The 19,326-nt window shown below is 33.1% G+C and overlaps 1 protein-coding gene across 1 annotated transcript; it reads right to left on the reverse strand.

The window, feature by feature from the left end:
• Positions 1 to 2,710: 2,710 nt before the first annotated feature.
• LOC138315686 (uncharacterized) lies at positions 2,711 to 17,709 on the reverse strand. The gene is made up of 7 exons (XM_069256901.1): positions 16,395 to 17,709; positions 14,252 to 14,526; positions 9,258 to 9,690; positions 8,403 to 8,570; positions 5,772 to 5,870; positions 4,337 to 4,428; positions 2,711 to 4,017 (listed from the first exon to the last, which is right to left on the reverse strand). Exons 1-7 carry the CDS (start codon positions 17,077 to 17,079, stop codon positions 3,856 to 3,858), a joined length of 1,914 nt encoding a protein of 637 aa, XP_069113002.1. The 5' UTR covers positions 17,080 to 17,709; the 3' UTR covers positions 2,711 to 3,855.
• Between the last annotated feature and the right edge of the window lie 1,617 nt (positions 17,710 to 19,326).

Raw genomic sequence — 19,326 nt, forward strand, 5'->3', positions numbered from 1 at the left:
GTAATTATCAATAAATGTGGAATACTTAAAAAATAACATTTTGATTTGTAATCTTTATTTCATTCTTTTTGCTTTCTATTTATTCGGGGTTTTTTCCTGGGGTTGGGGGTCTAAAAAGAGCGAACTAATACTTTAATGTAGTATGTATTGTAAGACATGTCACCAAAGAAGTACAATGTGCATACAGAACATATTACCAAAACATTACTGCTGGCGTTATATACCCTTGTTGAAGCCGGCTTAAACGAAAGACTCCATCTTTTGTTACTATGTTGTACATATGCCGAATTGATTCCGATAATTATCCCTGGTGTGGTTTGGATTATCCGATTTCGATAGAATCAGAATCAGTAAATTGCTATGGTTTATGACATACACACAGTATAACTAGTCCATGCTGCCTGTGCTTGTCACTGTATGTATACATATATGTATAAATGTGGTACAAGGATTACACTGTTTCTACTAAAAGCGGTTTGGAAATTATGAAATCAATATGGTTTAACCCATACTAGCAACTCACAATGTTCCGTGGAAGATTTATATAAAGTCAGTTTAAAGATGCACCACCGCTGACATATGGTATCAAAAATTGTTATCTATCAAAAACAGGAGTAGACGATTTAGTATTATTCTTCAGTTACAAAAATAATACTTATATTACACCATTATCATTATAATATTGAGCTATTTTATTTAACGTAAGATAAAAATATCAAAAAATAATTAATTGCGTCCCGAACAAAATCCATGTTATTATGTTCTATACAGAAGGAAGTACTGATTGCGCGTGCACCAAAAGCAAAATGTATATATGTATATGTGTGTTAGACACATACATAAACGATTAAATATCAGTTATTGTTCAAATGATGGGTTTCGTCCCTGCGAGACGTTGATGAATAATTCATGAATATTTTTATTCATGAACATTCTTCAATTATTCATGAATATTTTCGTGCAATTCATGAACTTAAAATTTCATAAATAATTTAGGAAAGGTATTTCATGAACATTCATGAATCTTTTCATTCATAAATTCATGAACGTTCATGATTTTTTTTATTCATTAAATCATCGTGAACATTCATGAACAACCCATTCATGAAAATTCATAAAAGGTTCATGAAAATTTTAGGAATATTCATGAAAGTAAAACGATCATGAATGATCATGAATGTTAATTCATGGCAATTCATGAACAACAACTCGCAATAGTATGCACAAACAATTCATGAATATTCATGAACTTGAGTCGCGTTCATGAAGTTTAATGAATGCAAGTTGGAGTCAGCGGCATTTGAATTTCATGAACTCTACTGGGGGTCCAGAATAGAAATTTTCTATCAAACAAATGACAATTCTATTGGAATCAATTGAATATTTGATGAAGCAAATTCTGATGACAATAGGTATAATATATATTAAAGATGCTCCACCGCCGACAGAGCATACATGATATTCATCACTTGAACAGTAATTGGTGTTTAATCATGTATATATATATATATATAATTAGCACAAAAAATGTATTAAAATAATTTATTTTGCCTTTGGTGCATAAGCAATCAGTATTTCATTCCATATAGGATATAGTGACATGGAATTTTTTCGGGATGCAATAAATTAGTTTTTATATTTTTAACTTAAACGTAAAATTAGAAGCTCAAAGTTTTTCAATGGTGGTAATGGTGTAAAGTAAGTAACTTTTTTATATGAAGAAAATACTAAATCGTCTGCTCATGTTTTTGATAGTGAAAAAATAACGTTTGTCAGCGGTGGAGCATCTTTAATGTATAACATCAGCAGAGTTTAACATGAAATCGCCAATAGTTTACTGTGTTCATTATATTTTCATACTACCACAGATAAGTGCAAGCAAAATCTGTTTTCAGTGATACGCAGCAATCAATTTCATAATACATTCGAAGCAAATTAGTATCTATCATAAATAGGTTTATAGTTGTTAAGCATTATAGTTTATATGGGCAATTTAATTCAATAACATTTGACGAAATTTCACAAACCAATATCTATGCATAATTACTTTAGCAATATCAGTATGCAACAATTTCATGTTAAAAAAGAACTGCAGATAAATCAAAACTTACTGAAAAGTGTTCATCTGTGCTTAAAGAAATCCAAGAATGGAATAATCTGTTAATTAATGTGCCAAAACTTCCATGTTAAGATGAATAATGTTTCCCCTTCCCCACGCCAGCAGATTCAGCAGCCATTTTGGATTGTGACTGTTTTGGCGGGAAATGTATATAGAAGTCATGTGACTCATGTGGTCATGTGACAAGTCATGTGACTTCAGTGGATATTCATTAAAATTCATCAAAATAAATGAAGAAGCATGTCAAGAATCATTCATGAAGTTTTATGCATAACTGATATTCATTAAAATTCTTAAAAATGAATGAAACATTTTCATGCATTTTGAAAAAATTTAATGAATATCAGTCATGAATAAAAGTTCATGGATAATTCTTGACACATTGATCATGAACAATCATGAATGTTTCATGGATTCATAAAACTTCATTTGATGAATACTTTTTTTCATGAACCACAATCTGCTAATATTCTTGAAAGTTCATGAGTCATTCATGAATATTCAAGATGTCATGAATACCATTTCGTAGGGGAGGTTTTGCTCTGTCGGCGATGAAACATCTTGAAGTGGAAAAAATAAATTTAAAATATCTATCTAAACAACTGTTTTATTCTCAACATATTTAGTGTGCAACAAAGATACACATGTATTAAATGTGACATTTCCACCTTTTTATTGAGTAAACAACAATCTTAATCTATCAGACACCATAAAATTCAAATTGTCAGTATTCAACATGATACAACGTACCCCCTTATTCAAATTGTGCAGTTTTCTGGAATGGCCTTAAACCCTTCGTGCGACACAATAAAAACATTTAGGATTAATAAAATTATATATATGTGAACATTTCGATGAGTCGGATATCAAATATCAAAAGTGTCCATGTAGATATGTGTCGTTATGTTTGCCATCATATAACTTACATGTTACGTTATATTATTTAACATCTAATCGGTCTAACCAAATCTATACATGTATATCAATGAATTAGATAAATGAGTTTTAGATTATATGTTTCAAATATATTTTAGATGCTTTAACCTATTACGCAATGAAATAACATTTACAATATCCATACCCTGAATGAAGGAAAGACTATCGGAGTTCATGATAACAGGCTACATATGTCAACTGGGACGTTAAAACACAAATTGCAATGAAAAGAAACATCATTATCATATCAATTTTTGCATTCTTAATTTTCTTACTTTTAAATTTGATTACCTTTTTTGTTTTTATCTTTCTTCTTTTTGCCTTGTATTGTCCTTTTTATCACTTTTCTGTTTGTTATTTTTATCTTCACATACAGTTTATTGAATACAGAACACAACACATTTCAAAGTACTATATAATAATATGGTATTATACTATGGTTTTGGATAATTTGTTTATGAACTATTTCTTTCATCCTATAGTCGGGCAAAGAGGATATGACCAAGATATAGATATGCCAAAGGGACCTGTACCCGTATTGGTATCTTGAAATTTCACTAGAACTTATATCATTGTTAAACTCATGTTATAGTCAAGAATATGAACGACCAAATATTCTGTACCACACAAGACCTGGCCAATCTCTATATTACATGATTGTTGGTGAGAGTGATGACAAAGTGCATTTCCATGGAATGTAATCTGTTGTAACCAACAGTTATTTACTAGTCTTTATCTATATCACATCCGTAAAGACTGTCACTTCCTCTACACAAACTTAACACGTTGTCAGTGTCTCCTTATATGTTCGAGATTAGAGGAACGACGGGAGTTGACCGAGGAGATGGCGTGGCCTGGAAAATGTCCGGAGTTGTACAATGATTCGCTCGCTGTAGCTGAAGAACCGACTGTGCAGGCACCGTAGACCGTAATAACCAGGACGTTTTCATTTCACCTTTTCCCTGTGAGGCATAAATATATTTGTTTACAAAACTTTTCACTTCTCGATGGAACTTAACTGGCATATTTTCCTTAGACATCTTTATCAATGAATGTTAATGATGTATGGTTACACTAGCACCTACACTAGAATTACGTAATGTTTCCATTTTAATTACCTGTACAGTGTATAAGAGTTTAGGTCAGTTATTACTATCACAAAAAAACTCCGCACGATAAGAGATCATTTTCATATAAGTTCATGCATACATTAAGTAACTAATTAACGAAAACAAAAAAAACAGAAACAAACAAAAACTCGAAAACGTTTGAAGGCATTACCTTTATTTGAACAAATCCCCTGTCTTGTGTTTGGAAGCATGGGAAATGTTCCAATGCTTTAACGGTGGTTTCACTTATTTGTATTTTCTGAGCTACAACAAATAATGAAATAGGACGTTGAAGAAAATTTTAATATACACTGTCTCCAAATTATCCCGACAATAATCATACGTGGGTGATTATGTTTCAGAGACTACTATCTATGATTCGGTTATATTCCCCCCTCCTATCCCACATCCTCAATACAATATCTAAACACTCCCCACCATGATGTTTGATCATCTAGACATTTGAGCCATTGGTAATTGGTCACTTAATTTATCAGCCAACCAATGAAAAGACGGCATTCACATGCTTAAGATCGAGCTATCAAATTATATTTTTATATGCATTTTGTTCACTAGCTGGGTATTGCGCTCTTTTTTAATGGTCCAGTAGTGACAGTAAGTGAACCAATCGGAAAGCGGCATTTTGCATATACACAAACTGAAACTACACTATTTGTGGATTTATTCACTTACATCAAATAATCATAAGTTCTTTTCAAAATATCCATGAAAGCGGGCATTCCGCATATACACAAACTGCAACTTTATTCACTAACATCATATTATTATGACTTGTAACTATGGTTTCTTTTCAAAATATCCACTACGTTTACCTCTCTTGTTAATCTGATTTTGTCCTGGCATTATCTCTAGCAAAATGTCCTCATATAACGCGACTATTAAAGGGATGTTGAACCAAGCATCAAAGCAAAGCAACTCTTCAATTACTTCTATATGGTGTGTGTATATAATTTAGTACTATCGTACGCTGGGAATGATTGTGTTAATATCATCGATTCAATTATCTCTAAACGTCTTTGATCATTTACGTAAGGTAATGCCATGGTAAGGTTGGCTTGTTAAATTGATCTTCCTAAATGAACCAATGCTAAGTAATTATATAATTATATATAACACCATTGTCGGTATCAATGACATTACTGACGTTACAACAAGGCTCTATATGGAGTGTGTTTATGATAGTATTTTATAATGATGTCAGATAATAGACCGCTAAATGACCGCTTTGTTTTAGCAGTAATGTTTGAGTAATCCCGTAGTTTAGTAACATAAAGTCAGTCAGTAAGAAATAATTGACTATATTTAGTAATTTCCTAGTAACGTGGCATCTGGTTACCTGGCCTACGTGTGCTAAGATATATTTATAATCATCAATTTATCTTTATGTAAGGAGGCAGACTTTAGAAAGATACTAATAAATAATCATGTCGCCTTGTTGAAATCACGATTATTTGTTTTTAGAAAGAAAAGAAATATGGATAACTCTACTAAGCAGCTTTGATGCATTATGAACAACGATATGAAAAAACTGTAATGACCAAAGTGAATCTATAGTACAGACATATGATATTGGTTATGATACGTACGTTTTCCGGTGGATTCCATACGCGACGCCACATTAACAGTGTCCCCAAACAGGCAGTATCGGGGCATCTTTTTACCTACAACACCGGACACTACCGGACCTGAAACACCAAAACAATACATCCATATACAAATAACAAATGTCGTTGGAATAGAAGTAGTATCAAAAGTTATAAACAACGACATGGTAACAAAATCTATACATCAATATACATTATGTAACAAAAAAGTCATTTTAATAATGCGATCACAAAAAGACATATATAATATCAATAGACATTTTAATAGACAAAAGCCATCAAGGGAGATACAATCAGATCACTTTATCGAATCAAAACCTTGATGAGAGAAATCATCGAGGGAGCATACTTCAGTTTTAGAACGAATATACGTACCCGGCCTACTATACCTTTCGGCCGGGTACGAATTGGTCCCTATGTGTCCTAGTGGAGCAGTGCCTCCGAAAATCACTCGGGCACAATTTTCTATACTTTTTGTAGGTTTCCAATTATTTTGTGCGTATACAAGCATTTATATATTATTTTTTGTCGAAAACAAACATAAGTACCATTCTTAATATCTACCATACCGCTCACAAAACGTCAAATTCGTAAATTGTAGACTTGCTGTATAAATTCTCTTCAGAAACGCCTTCATGTGTGTATATGTGTAAAAAGATGTCTCGCTGAGAATTTGAAATTTTTTTATGGTTCATTTTCATGGCCTAGTAGGTAAGCTATATAAAACAAGTACGATAAAATGCATGCAAACGTTTAAATAATGGTTTACATGATCATTACTTTGCTCCATTAGCAGTAATAGGCATCAATTGTAGCTCTAAAGACGACAACATTTTCTGTCTAAAAGTCTTTTGATCTACAATATTGCAGCTAACATCATGGCCGATTTTTCTACATTCCAATATAAACATCGGATTTCACAATATTCACGATATTTATACATACTCAGGATAGTCATACAGTTTTAAATATGAATAAGGCAGGATATTTGTACACTTTTGCAACATTTTACTAGCAGCATTCCAACGGCCTATTACGCAATGGTAATATATACAATGTACCACATCAGATGACTGACAATGACAAACATTAATATGTGATAAAGATGTTTTTGTTGATCACTAATCAGGACTCGCATTATAACATTGAATACCGCGGTGCACAGGTAATGTTTAATGAAAATGACAGTTGGCAGGTGAAATGATATACATGTCAGGTAGAAATATCATCAGGTGCAGATAACGACTTGATCAGATTCCCTTCGTCTACTTGTGTTATACCACTTATAGATATTTATAATCATGTAAAGTATATATATGATCCCCATAAGTTTTATGAATCGTTTGGCTTTTATGTCGGTGATATTCTGGTAATAGGATAAATGTATAGATCATATTACATGAGTGATTATGTGATATGAAATTTATCAAACGAGTTCAATAATTTGATGCTGCCACGAGCCTTTTGTGACCAATAACGGTATATATAAAATAACACAACAAAACATATTCAAATCAATAAATGTTGGTCTGTTTTGAAATTGAAAAAAAAAACCAAAAAAAAAAACAGATTCATGTTGAATGTAAATGTTGTTTTTGGTGGTGATAACTCACTGCATTGAAGTTCCATATAGCATGTTAATTTTATAATATTAAGTGTTTTGACACAATGCACCTTTCTTTACTTCACGGAATTTGTAACAGGGAACCAGAAACTTTAAGGCATTTTTTCAATGTTATTATGTGCAAAGATTATTTGAACAGTTTATTGCCAGGTACAACGAACACAACACACAGCCATACTATAATTTTAACGATCAAGATATCATTCTGGGAAATCAAAATTTTGGAAAATTTTAAAATCTATTTTTTTTCTAATATCGCAGAAACAGCATATATTCTATTGTTGAATGAAATATTCCATTCAAAATTTTGGAGCATGTTTGATTTTTTGCCACATATATGAATAGAAAAAAATGGGGAAAACAAATCTTTACAACTTTTCAAAAACAGATGGGAAGCATTTGAGCAATTTCTTCACATAAGTTTTTGAATTTCACAATATTGTAAAGTTATTCGTATTAACTCTACACATTATTAAGTTCGCCCCTTTTCATAGCATTGATATTATATTTGAGTGTGGGAGAGGAGGGTGTAAACGCTCTATTGCTCACATGGAAGGATCCCTCTTACTCTGATCTACAATATAAATTCATTTCGATTAATGAAAGGCTTACATTGTATATAACGTTAATCAAATTCAGAAAAAATATGAATGAATGAATGAATAAATGTGTAGATTTCATAAGTATACATATTTGAGGTCTGATAGTAGTTAGAAAGGAAGAATAGAATGAAACAAATGGAGTAAATTTAAGCTAAAGGATGTTTAGATTGTGATGAAAAATATGTGTGACGTGTGAGAGCCCTCTTGTCAGGGGACATTTGAAGGCTGACCCAAAGTCCCAACCTTGGCAGACTTCAACTTATATAGACATGTCTGGGGAATAAATAATGTGTTATTTTTTCTTAAAGTTAGTAAATCTATTGTATTCAGCGTTCGAACGGTAATCCCCATTACATAAACAGATACCATTGACACACTGCGGGTTACCTGTATTCAAGCCGATTCGTATTCTAAGAATGGTGTCTTGGTCTGTCACATTTTTCACGTCTATTTTGCTAGTAGCTTCCAGTAGGTCTAATGCCAAAAATGATATTTCACTGACATGGCGTTCTCCGTTTGTCTCAGGGACTCCCGATACAACCATATATGCATCACCTGCAAAAATGTCAGGTTAAAAACGAAAACTTATATATGGCTATGGAAGACGAAATAAAACTTGAAAATATGGAACAAATTTTTCAAGAAAAATAACTCAACACCCCTATTTACATATCTATATCCTTTTACTTTGCTGCTTATAAGTTCCATATTATAAGGAATTTCTTTATTTCTTTAATGTCAAACACACGAAAGCATGTATAACAAAAGAAAAAAATGCTGAGTAAGTCATTTTCATTTTAGTTTTAATCATATATTTTAACAATAACATCTTTCAAATGGTAGATTCTGCTTTGATTTTAATAATTCAAATGTTTGAAAATAAATGTATAAAAAACAACTTTGTTTGTTTGTTTGATTAATTAAAGTCCGATTAACAGCCAGGGTCATGTAAGGACGGCCACCCATGCATGCGATGTGTTGAGTGTATGAAGTGCGGGTACATTTTTTATACGTTTTGGGAAAATGCGGTATATTCGTGTCATCTTGCATAGTGGAACTCTTGTCCTTGTTATAGTGTTATATCACTGAAGCATGCCACCGAAGACACCAAGCACACAGAAAATACGGAAAAGGCAAAAAAAATGCAAGATTTATTTATGCTGTTTTTTCAACACTTTTGTATAAAACGATTAATATAATTAAACCTAAATGTATTTAATTACGTGATGATATAAAACATACCTATAGTTTCGACCTTGTAAACGTCGTATTTCACTAATCTCGAGTCAAACGTGTTGTATAGCAGATTCAACAGGTCAACAACTTGGAACGGCGTACATCCGGAACATATGGTCGTGAATCCCACAATATCTGAAAAACACACAGTGGCGGAGCTATACAGTCTCGGCTCAACCTTCTCATTCCTCATCATCTTCTTAGCAACCGACACCGGAAGTAGCTGACACAACAGGTGTTCGCTGCGCTTCCTTTCCTTGGATAAAGAAGCAGCTTTGTCTTGGAATGATAGCGCTACTAATTGTATTTGTTTTGTTAGTTTGAACACCACAAATAAAACTGTTGGATACAGAACTATCGTTGTTATTAGAAGTCCAACACTCCATCTGTAACTCAAACCGAGATCATCCAATTCAGCTTGAAGTCTGTTCACAATGTTCTGAAAGTAATAACAATGCTTTAGAAATAATACTATAATCATGCACTAACTTTTGTTTTTCATAATGAATTGTGATGTGAGTGAATGAAGTGAGTATTTATCACATATATATTTGACAACGTTTATAGAGACGTATGAGGTTTTAAGGATAATGATAACAATCCGTGATCAAACTTCTAAATCAAAATAACGAGACAAAATAACAAGATACAAGCATACAGATGTCAGCCATATTTTGTGCTTTCAAGGGCAGACTTTGCATATACTTCAAAATGTATGTAAAAAAAATTTTCTCCTACACAATTTGCTTTATCTGAATTTGTAAGCCTGTCAAAATTCTTGGTTATTGTATGCTTACTTTTGAAGGAAAAATCGATAGAAAAATCTTCTTTTCTTCTTGAAAATGGCAACCACTGACAGTTATCTAATTCCAAACTAGCTCTCATGTTTTGTCTGTATTAAATGAAAACCTGTCACAATCGGCACTACAGGACTAACAGTTGGATATCGTTACAGAAATGTAAATGATTACAAGAGATTAGAACTGATCAAGGAGATAGCAAAGGGCGATCACGTACTACATATCATAAGGCAGACCTACAACAATGACATTCAAGTTATACAAAACGCATGGATCGTTCGACTGTACGGCCAACTGTGTCTTTCTCTTTTTAGTTAATAGTTTACTCTGGAGATGGTTTTCATTACAGCAAATGCTTAATATAACTTCATCACTTAAGTAATAAGGGATGATTGATTAGGTTTTTTTATGTTTCGTTCATCTCCAAATACAATTCTTGTCATGTGTGTATCTGAAGTTCATGTTGGAATTAATTGGAAGTGTTTATTGATTAGTAAATTAGTTGTCTTTGTTTCTGATAAAAGTGATCAGAATATGAATGGACCTTTGAACAGATCTCTGGTTGGTGCTTTGTCATAAAAGGAGCTGATACATTAACGCGCATATTGTCACGTAGTCATGTATTTGTTAGCGTTTCAAGGTGAGTTCAGATCGGAGAAAGGTCAGATGAAAATTAATAACAATTTGGCTTATTTTCAGGTAGGATTAGGGAATGCATTAACTCATTAGAGCCAGTAAATAATAGGAAGAGCAGCATCTCAGGAAACTAGATTTTAAGTTGAATATGTATGGCCATTCGCCTATATCTTCATTGAATATGTAATAGAGGCAAAACAGATCCATTATCATTATTATTTACGTTCCCTTTGTATTACCATTAGATGAAGCAATAACATACATTGATATACTTCGATTATATTAAGTAAATATACTTTGATTATTATAAGTATGGTGATTCGACTTGTGGCAGAATCTTAAAAAAACTCTGTGTCAAAAATACCTTCAAATGAAAAACACGTTTAGAGAAATGTAAAGAGTAAAAAGTTTTTCATAAAAAATGCATATTGTGATAAAAATAAATGGGGTAAAAAGAGAAAACACAACTTCACCATAGTGTGGCCTCATAAATATACGGTGCTAATAACAATTTTGAAGCCGACGACAAGTCGTCAACACTACTACAAATTGTAGCGGCGTGGTGTTGATGACGTATCATTTCGGAGTCTTTTTAGTAGGATTGTTTACAAATAATACTTTTTAAAACATACAAATATAATACAAAATACAAATACATTTTTTTTTCTTCTTTTTTTTTTGATTTTTAAAATAGGAATGAAAAACGAAATTGATAATTTTGCGGAGCCGCAAAAAAAATTTATTAGCTAAACCTACCATTACCTTCTGAACTGTTTAATCAATTTAAATCTAATATTGATTTTCATAGCACCGGTCTTTTAATGTGTCCCGCGTCCGACTATCACTGGTTGACTATCACTGCGCTAGACGCCAAAACAGCGAAACGAATCTTCAATGTCAACATAGAATACGCAATGAAACGATGTAAATTTTCGAAAAACAATCCAATATGCTCCCACAATTTAATTAAAAAAATGTTATGTTTAAACAAGATACACAAAAGATATTAACAATTAACCTAACACATTCTGAAATTAACGCCGTCAGCATACGTTTTTCCGGACTATTTGTTGAGCTGTCAATGTATCTCTCTCAATTAGTGGCATTCATACTTCTTTAAGAAATAACGCAATGTCAGCCTTTTTTATTTTCAAATTATCTACAGAGATGATTTCTCTTGGTAGAGGGTATGAATTGGTACATTGCTGGATAATGGAAAAGAATGTCAATGATAAAGAAGACGTTATAAGTATTATCTGTGTACCGAGAGTAGATAATACAACTGTTTTACATTTCACAAGAGAGGTAATCATTACAGCCTAGAACATCAAAAAGATATATCTAGACACAATATTAACAATTCTACTTTTTTAGTTCGGTTTAACGTTTGTAGAATTCATATTTAAAAATTTATATAAAAAAAAACCTCTGCATATAAGGATATCACGAGCTTTTACATCGCATCTATCAGCTGTTTTTGTTGGTTTTGAACGCAAAGCGACAACATGATACAAATCGATATCTGTTACGAAAGGATTGCTAATTACGTGTAGTTTTATGTGTGGTTTGCTTAATCTTTCCAGGTCAGTAGAAATAGGTTATTTTGTTTGTGATGTAACCTGTTAATTAGCTCACCTACCTATTAACGGTTCGCGGCACTAAAGCACGTTATAGCTAGATTTTGTCAGATTAATTAGCTGACATACTGAATTAAAAGTAATTCAAACCAGAACTTGCTATTTTCTTTTATTGACTTGATGTTTTACGAAATTATACCGAGTTTATCGTGTCTGGATATTTGTTAACATACAAAATGTGTAGTTTGGCATTCTATGCATATAGAAATTTGTTTTTTCTAAAAGACTGAGAGGAGCGATAGGAATGTATAATATCAATTTAAATTTTACAAAACACAACTCCACAAAAAACGCCATTTTCAGTAAGCCAACTGATGAAACACGATAATAATTTCAATTAAAAAAGATATGCCGTCATTTTCATAATGACGTGATGTTGATAAAGCATTCTACCACAATGGGCGGTATTATTAAACTCTTGGGACATTGAATAAACACTGCAGCTGTTGATTAACAATTTGTTTATACCACACGTGGTATAAAGTCTGTACGCATTCTGATTGGCTGACACGGTTACATTTGACCGAACTACTTATTTCTCAGTGTCATGTCATCATTATCAACGTCATTACTAATCAAATGACGTCATTCTATGTTGTGATCGCCGCTTGACGTCCAAAACTGCTGTTGGAAAGCGTATGCGTCGTAGTCGTTGTGTCAAAATACGTGACGTTTTCATACATGTTAAATATTGAACTTTAGTACTAATAATACATCTTGACGGACAAGAATTTTACTGATGAGTTTCGTAGATTTAACGTGTATGAAACGAACTTGATCTTGAAGGTATTATAGCTTGATGAATATCTGGCGAGTAATTGACGATGCTGTGTTGTGCGAAGGCTTTTACATGTACACATGTAGTCCGACATAGTGTTTTATTTTCTGGAACCAAGTATGAAGATTTGACCTCAATAAAACGTTATGTGTATTATTTAACCCTAAAGATGTTCCAAATTAGAAGAAATTGATATCGATAGATTCCTTATCAAACGATGACTTTTAAATACTAGTTATTTTATTGTTGTTGATAAAAAACATTACTACACATTATTTGTATATTTCGGTAAATACATGTTACCGTATATCCGTCGTATTTCTATCGGCTAAAACGAATATGATTGAGGTAGGAACAGGTCACACAACTCGTGGTGGTTGAATATTGAATTAATTCTACACTCGTGTAAGTTATTTTTTTAAAGTTACAAAAGACACTCGCTAAAGATTGCTATACATTGTATAAATAAAGGTCACACTACTCGTGGTTGTTGAATATTGAATTAGCAAGTGTCTTTTGTAAATTTTAAAACATAACTCACTCGTGTGGAATAAATTCAATATTCAACAACCACTCATTGTGTAACCTTTAATTATACAAAGTTTCCCTATGAATCGTATCGTTTAAATAAAATTACTGAAGAGAACACCATGCCAAAAGTTTTCCTCAGTTATTGCGCATATCACTTTAACTAAAACCAATTGGCTACATTGCTAAAAACAATGACTCGGCAAGTAGGGCGTTAGAATTATACCTGTTGCCCCTATTGTAATGATCGTAAAAGGCAACTATATTTAGGATTTTATGCTTTCCCTTCTTCCTTACTGACTTTCTTCTTCCTAACGTCTCCCTAGACACCACCTTAATTTTGGCCTTTGGTTGAGCACTTGCCCGTGTGATAGAATATGAGTTCTGTTCCCTGGCCGAGACACACTATAGCCTATAAAATGGTAGTGTTTCTGCTCCTCTTAGTGCTCAGCAGTAAGGGAGTGGGACGACTTGTTCAGTACAATGTGACCGGATGGGATGTGGTTGTTTGTCGTCTTCTGTGGCATGCTTCAGTGAGACTATAAAAATCCAACAGTTTTGTATATTTGTAATATTAATATAAAATATTACTAAATAGTTATAATTGATCTTAATGCTTACCTCCGCCAAATCGTCTTTGATTTGTTTGATAATATCGATGTATAACGTCATGTTATCGAACCATTGAATGGACGAGTAAGTTGACGAGTTCACACTTTGGTTCTGAATGATCTTACTACGCATGTCACCCAGCGTCCTCGTCAGTTCTGTGTTTGTCAAATATAAATCGGACAGATGTCGGACTTCGGCGGAATAACTTTTGCTGAGCACCAAATACCGTTCTGCTGTAACCTTCTTCTCAACGTATGTTGCTAATTGGGTGGTGGAAAAACCTCCTTCAAAAGAGAATTAATCATTAATAGATTGTTTTGAGATTTGCGTTGATACTGTAATGAAACTTGCAGTATAAGTAATTAATATTGATAAATTATTTTGTTTTTAAAAAGATGGAATAAAACATAAATAACTACTTGATGATTGACCATTTATATTTAACAACCTACATAGTCCACACAAATACAAAGAAATCAAACATGCTTGAGAACGAAAATCAAGTAATGAATAATTATAATTGAATTCATCTTTAAGATAAGAAGTTTTTATTACCTAGCCGAACAGCTTTTATGTTTAAATAAACAAAAACAAAATGGTATTTCCGTCTAGGTGATATTTTTGCTGTAAATGCTGTCCTCTGATTGGTCAATATTGGGTGAAAAATACCCCATATCTTTTCCACCATAAAACTTTATATGTCACTCTGAAAATCTAATTAGTAAATAATCTTAACTATACACTGCTATATTTTCATGAACAAGATTGACATACCATACATATTAATTTGATTAAAATAAGTGAATATACATTTATGTCTTTTATTGACCATCAACTAAAAAGGCCACATAATCTGGGTTTGTCTTTTTACGTAATGGAAGAAAATCAATTAACTTAATTATTTCAACCTGAATTTTCAAAATTCAAGAGAAGCTTGCATAGACATAGCATAGATATGATAAATACAATAGTTGATATCTGTCATTTTAGGGTACGAAGTAAAAGCGTCACAATTTTTTGCAGTACTTTAACAGTTTTTATAAGATATTCAAAATTCAACGGCCGACAACGTTTCCGGAACAAATATTAAGTATCTACATCAATGGCCTAAGATTCAGGTACAATATAAAAAAATGTGTTAATCTGTAATTAACAAACAGCTGCGTAGTGTAGTTAGCCAAACTACCGAGCGGTACTTAGATCGACGTCATGAAGGATATGATGACGTTTGTATGTTTTTCAGTTGTCTAGAAAGTGACGATGATTGTAGTATTAATGGTAACTTTAAAATATTTTGTTTTTATATTTTTGAAAATAACTAATTATCCATGCATAGAAATAGATGCATTATACACCTTCGGATCAGGTGCGTAACAAATAGTTATGGTTTTATCGCTTTTTTTGATAATGTATCCCTTTTATAGTCGTAGAATTATGTGTGACAAATATTATCTAAATAGAGACATGTATTTTTTTCATTTTGTTCTCACCAGGGTCCAATATTATTTAAGGTCATACTCGCGCGTCAATCACCAAGGTGGGCTTAGTAATGTGATCAAAAGGAAACAGACTTATAATAATGGTACATATTTTCCATACCTTGAAATATGTGAATGTCGTGCACGGACTTTCCGAATTACACCACGATGAATTAGATTCATGTTATAACAATATGTCTTAGGGCATACCTCTGGTAGCTCGAATTAATCTGGTTTTCTTTCGATCATTACTGGGGATTATTGTTATATGTTAGGTTGCAAAACCAGCATGTTAACGTTAAAGTTTACGTTATTTTCAACATTAATTAAAATGCGCTAAAATATATACATGTAATATATCTCAATAAATATCATAAGTACAGCGCGAACATATATTCTTTTAGTAGGAATTATTCGTCACATTTTGTGAAAGCAGATTTTAAACCATTTAAGTGTCACGTAATAGGGAAAATCAAATACATTTTACTTAAACATTTCGGCAATTGCTTTAGTTATGAGTCTGAAGATGGAAATAGTACGTTGTATTCAGCCTTAAAACAGTTCGTATAGGAGCTGTCGGAGAGCAAGGCATTTTTGCGGGGTTTAAGATGCTTCATGATTTTTCATTTTGTTTTAACAACCAGTGATAATCATATCTATCAATTTTGTCTTACCTGTTGCGAAAAATGTGCTTCCAAGTGCACGTTCTAGTCCTATTTCGTCACTGGCTAAGAGGAGCACATGGTTGGCCACAAGATTCATCCACAGATCGCCACTGGCGTACAGGATGATGAAATCGGCCACCCAGGATATAATGGCGGCATTGTCACCAGTGTATTTCTCAATTACATCACCAATACTTACGTTTTTAGAAATAACCCTGTTTCGGTATTCTAGAATATTTTCAAAAAAGCTTGATTTAGATCGAAAGTAAGGCGGTTTTCCCACCGTATATGGTGGCCAGTCGCTTAAACTGTTGATGGCATTATTTGTTTCTGCATGCTTCTCTAACAGTGCTGTGTACGCCTGGCTATCGGCATCAGAGCTCAGATATAGCGTACTCATGCCTCTCTCAATCTGTGTAGAGCGTAATATAGTCCCTGTTTCCAGACTTAGTCTGATTCCTCTTTGGATATTCTCCTTTAGGGATAGAGCTACGACGTTATCAGCCACCTGTAGTGACGTTATGACACTTAACACAATGATAGGAACTAATGACAGGGCCAGGATTTTGACGATTTGAAATCTCTGTCCCTTCAGTGATAAGATGTTATATTTACAGATTTCCGCACAACACCCTGTCGACACCGCCACTTCACTTGATATTCCAAACGATACGTTTCTTGTGCCGGTCGTCATTGTAACGGATGTTATCAAAACACCAATTAAATAAACCTTTAGCCACAAGTTATATCATGATGGCGAAAAGACAACTATAAATTATAATTCATGTAACACTTCCGACATTAGGATATTTCAATTACAGATAAAATTGTGTCAGTTTGAACCATAAAAGTATCTCTGTCACCTTTTGATGTATATTCCAATCACATGTCATAATATTCTTTAGGATTTGTGAACTCGTGGCAATCCGTAATGATGGCGTATCACTTTCCCGTAAAGTGTCAATAGTTCAGTATCGCCAGCAGTTTTAAATGCCATTCTATCATACATTTCTGTAAATACATTGATATTCTGGATAGAAACTAATATCATTAATTCGTGTTAAATCATAATTCTAGACCACCAGATTCGACGAAATGTTTCCATAGTGTATACGTACACTCATAACATCAAGCATTTTATCGTGTTACAAATGGATGTTAATGAATAAGTAACCAATATTATACACGTACAGGTCCAACGCCTCTGTTTCCAAATATACAATTAACTGATGATATTTCAGCGTGGTAACCGCCCTGTGTTTGTCCCCGTAGTTGACTGCTTGTGGAATCAGTGACGGTGAGTGTGTTTATACTAGTGCTATAATTCCTCAACTGTTGAGAGTCATGGTTATCGATTGTCACAGCTTAAGGCGTATTACATGAATGTGCTTTTTAACCTCGATTGGGGAAAATTGCCTTATCTATCAATAATATTTGATGTTCTTCAATAATTGGTACAAAAAGAAACCAAAGACAGGCAACGAAACGTGAAAGTTTATCATGATTAGAGAATATGGCTTTAATGATATTATTCCCGGAAGATGTTAATCTCACGTAAACGGGAAAATAGGAATTACCTTTTCCGTAAATAGGCCATGAAGTTCTCAATAAGTTCTTAAAGATCCACTACCTTTCCGAAACAAAAAATAAAAAATTCTTAATAAAAATATTTACACGAGAAATTAATACCGATGGCCAAAGATAAGGAATGTGATACCAAACAACGACTCGCGGTAATTTGAACGACGGCGGGAAACCAAAAACGACCCGGGTTATGAAAATCAGCATGTAATTTATATAAATTAAATTGCTAAGAAGGTTGTGGTTAGTCAATAACTTTTGTTTCTCTTTAAAATGATCAATTTTATTTTACATTCCCATTTAAACATTAAAACCCGTTTCGGAATGGTAGTGGGCCTTTAATGGACATAGAAAGCCGATAACTAATGCGTTAACGGGTTTCATACTATGGTTATGAGTTCATGATATGAAGCCTTACTAAGAACAAAGTTAAACTATAAACCATGATAAAATTAAAAAAGAAATATAATGTAAAGTGGAGCCGTGTGACAATGGTCGTCTGAAGCTTGGAGAGCTTTGTATGTTTCCGTGTGATATGAGAGTGATGAAGTAATAACTTATGACCGCCAAACGGGAAAACTATCTTCATATTAGAGAAATTAAAGGATTTTTCGATAACATCTATTTTTTATAAAACATTTACCAAAAACTAGAAAGTTAATATTGCCTCGATAATGTTCTTCCTTTGCTTCATGATAAATATCCAGCGTGTACACGTTCATCAAGTAGCCTACACATGTTGTTAGACACCAAGGCGTGCTACCTTCTAATTAGAGGATATTGCTTTGATGATATCAAACCATTTACAGATGTATAGAACAAAAACCCGAAACGTGAAAGATTATCTTGCTGATTAAACATAATCTTCTCGTCACACCTTCAATGCTAGAGGGTTCTAATTCCATAAGCATGCTCCATTCACGTCTAAAATACCTACAGCTCTGTATAACGAAAGGTGACAAGTGATTCGTCAACGTCATTGTTTCTATTGTGACGTCACGATAACGTCGGGTTTCCACGCCATTCTAGGATGATTTTTATTCATCGTGGAAAGCAAAATTATGTTGGTGTATAAGAACAGAATAGGAATGAGATAAATATGATGACTATGGCCATGATACAACTACAGTAGGTCTCTGCTACTGGTTACCGGGTCGGTAAGGTAGAATATATCAGACACAGCACAATATGCCGTAGCTGAATACAGCAAGAGATTGAAACTACAATCAGTTGCCAACAGATGTCAACATATCCTTGTATTCATAGAAATGTATGATGCTTCAGATGTGATGGTCGACATAATAGTTGTTTACTTAGATATCTACATATACAGCCATCAGGATTACATGGAATGTTGCTA

The sequence above is a fragment of the Argopecten irradians genome, chromosome 1, assembly GCF_041381155.1.
Source record: "Argopecten irradians isolate NY chromosome 1, Ai_NY, whole genome shotgun sequence".
In the NCBI taxonomy this organism is placed as follows: domain Eukaryota; kingdom Metazoa; phylum Mollusca; class Bivalvia; order Pectinida; family Pectinidae; genus Argopecten; species Argopecten irradians.

Coding starts and splice junctions, on each gene's coding strand:
- LOC138315686 (XM_069256901.1), bottom strand. CDS start 17,079: ATGACGACCGGCACAAGAAACGTATCGTTTGGAATATCAAGTGAAGTG. Junction 5,871..8,402: donor ACGAATCGGCTTGAATACAG/GTAACCCGCAGT, acceptor TTGGTGTTTCAG/GTCCGGTAGTGTCCGGTGTT. Junction 4,429..5,771: donor TATGGAATCCACCGGAAAAC/GTACGTATCATA, acceptor TATTTGTTGTAG/CTCAGAAAATACAAATAAGT.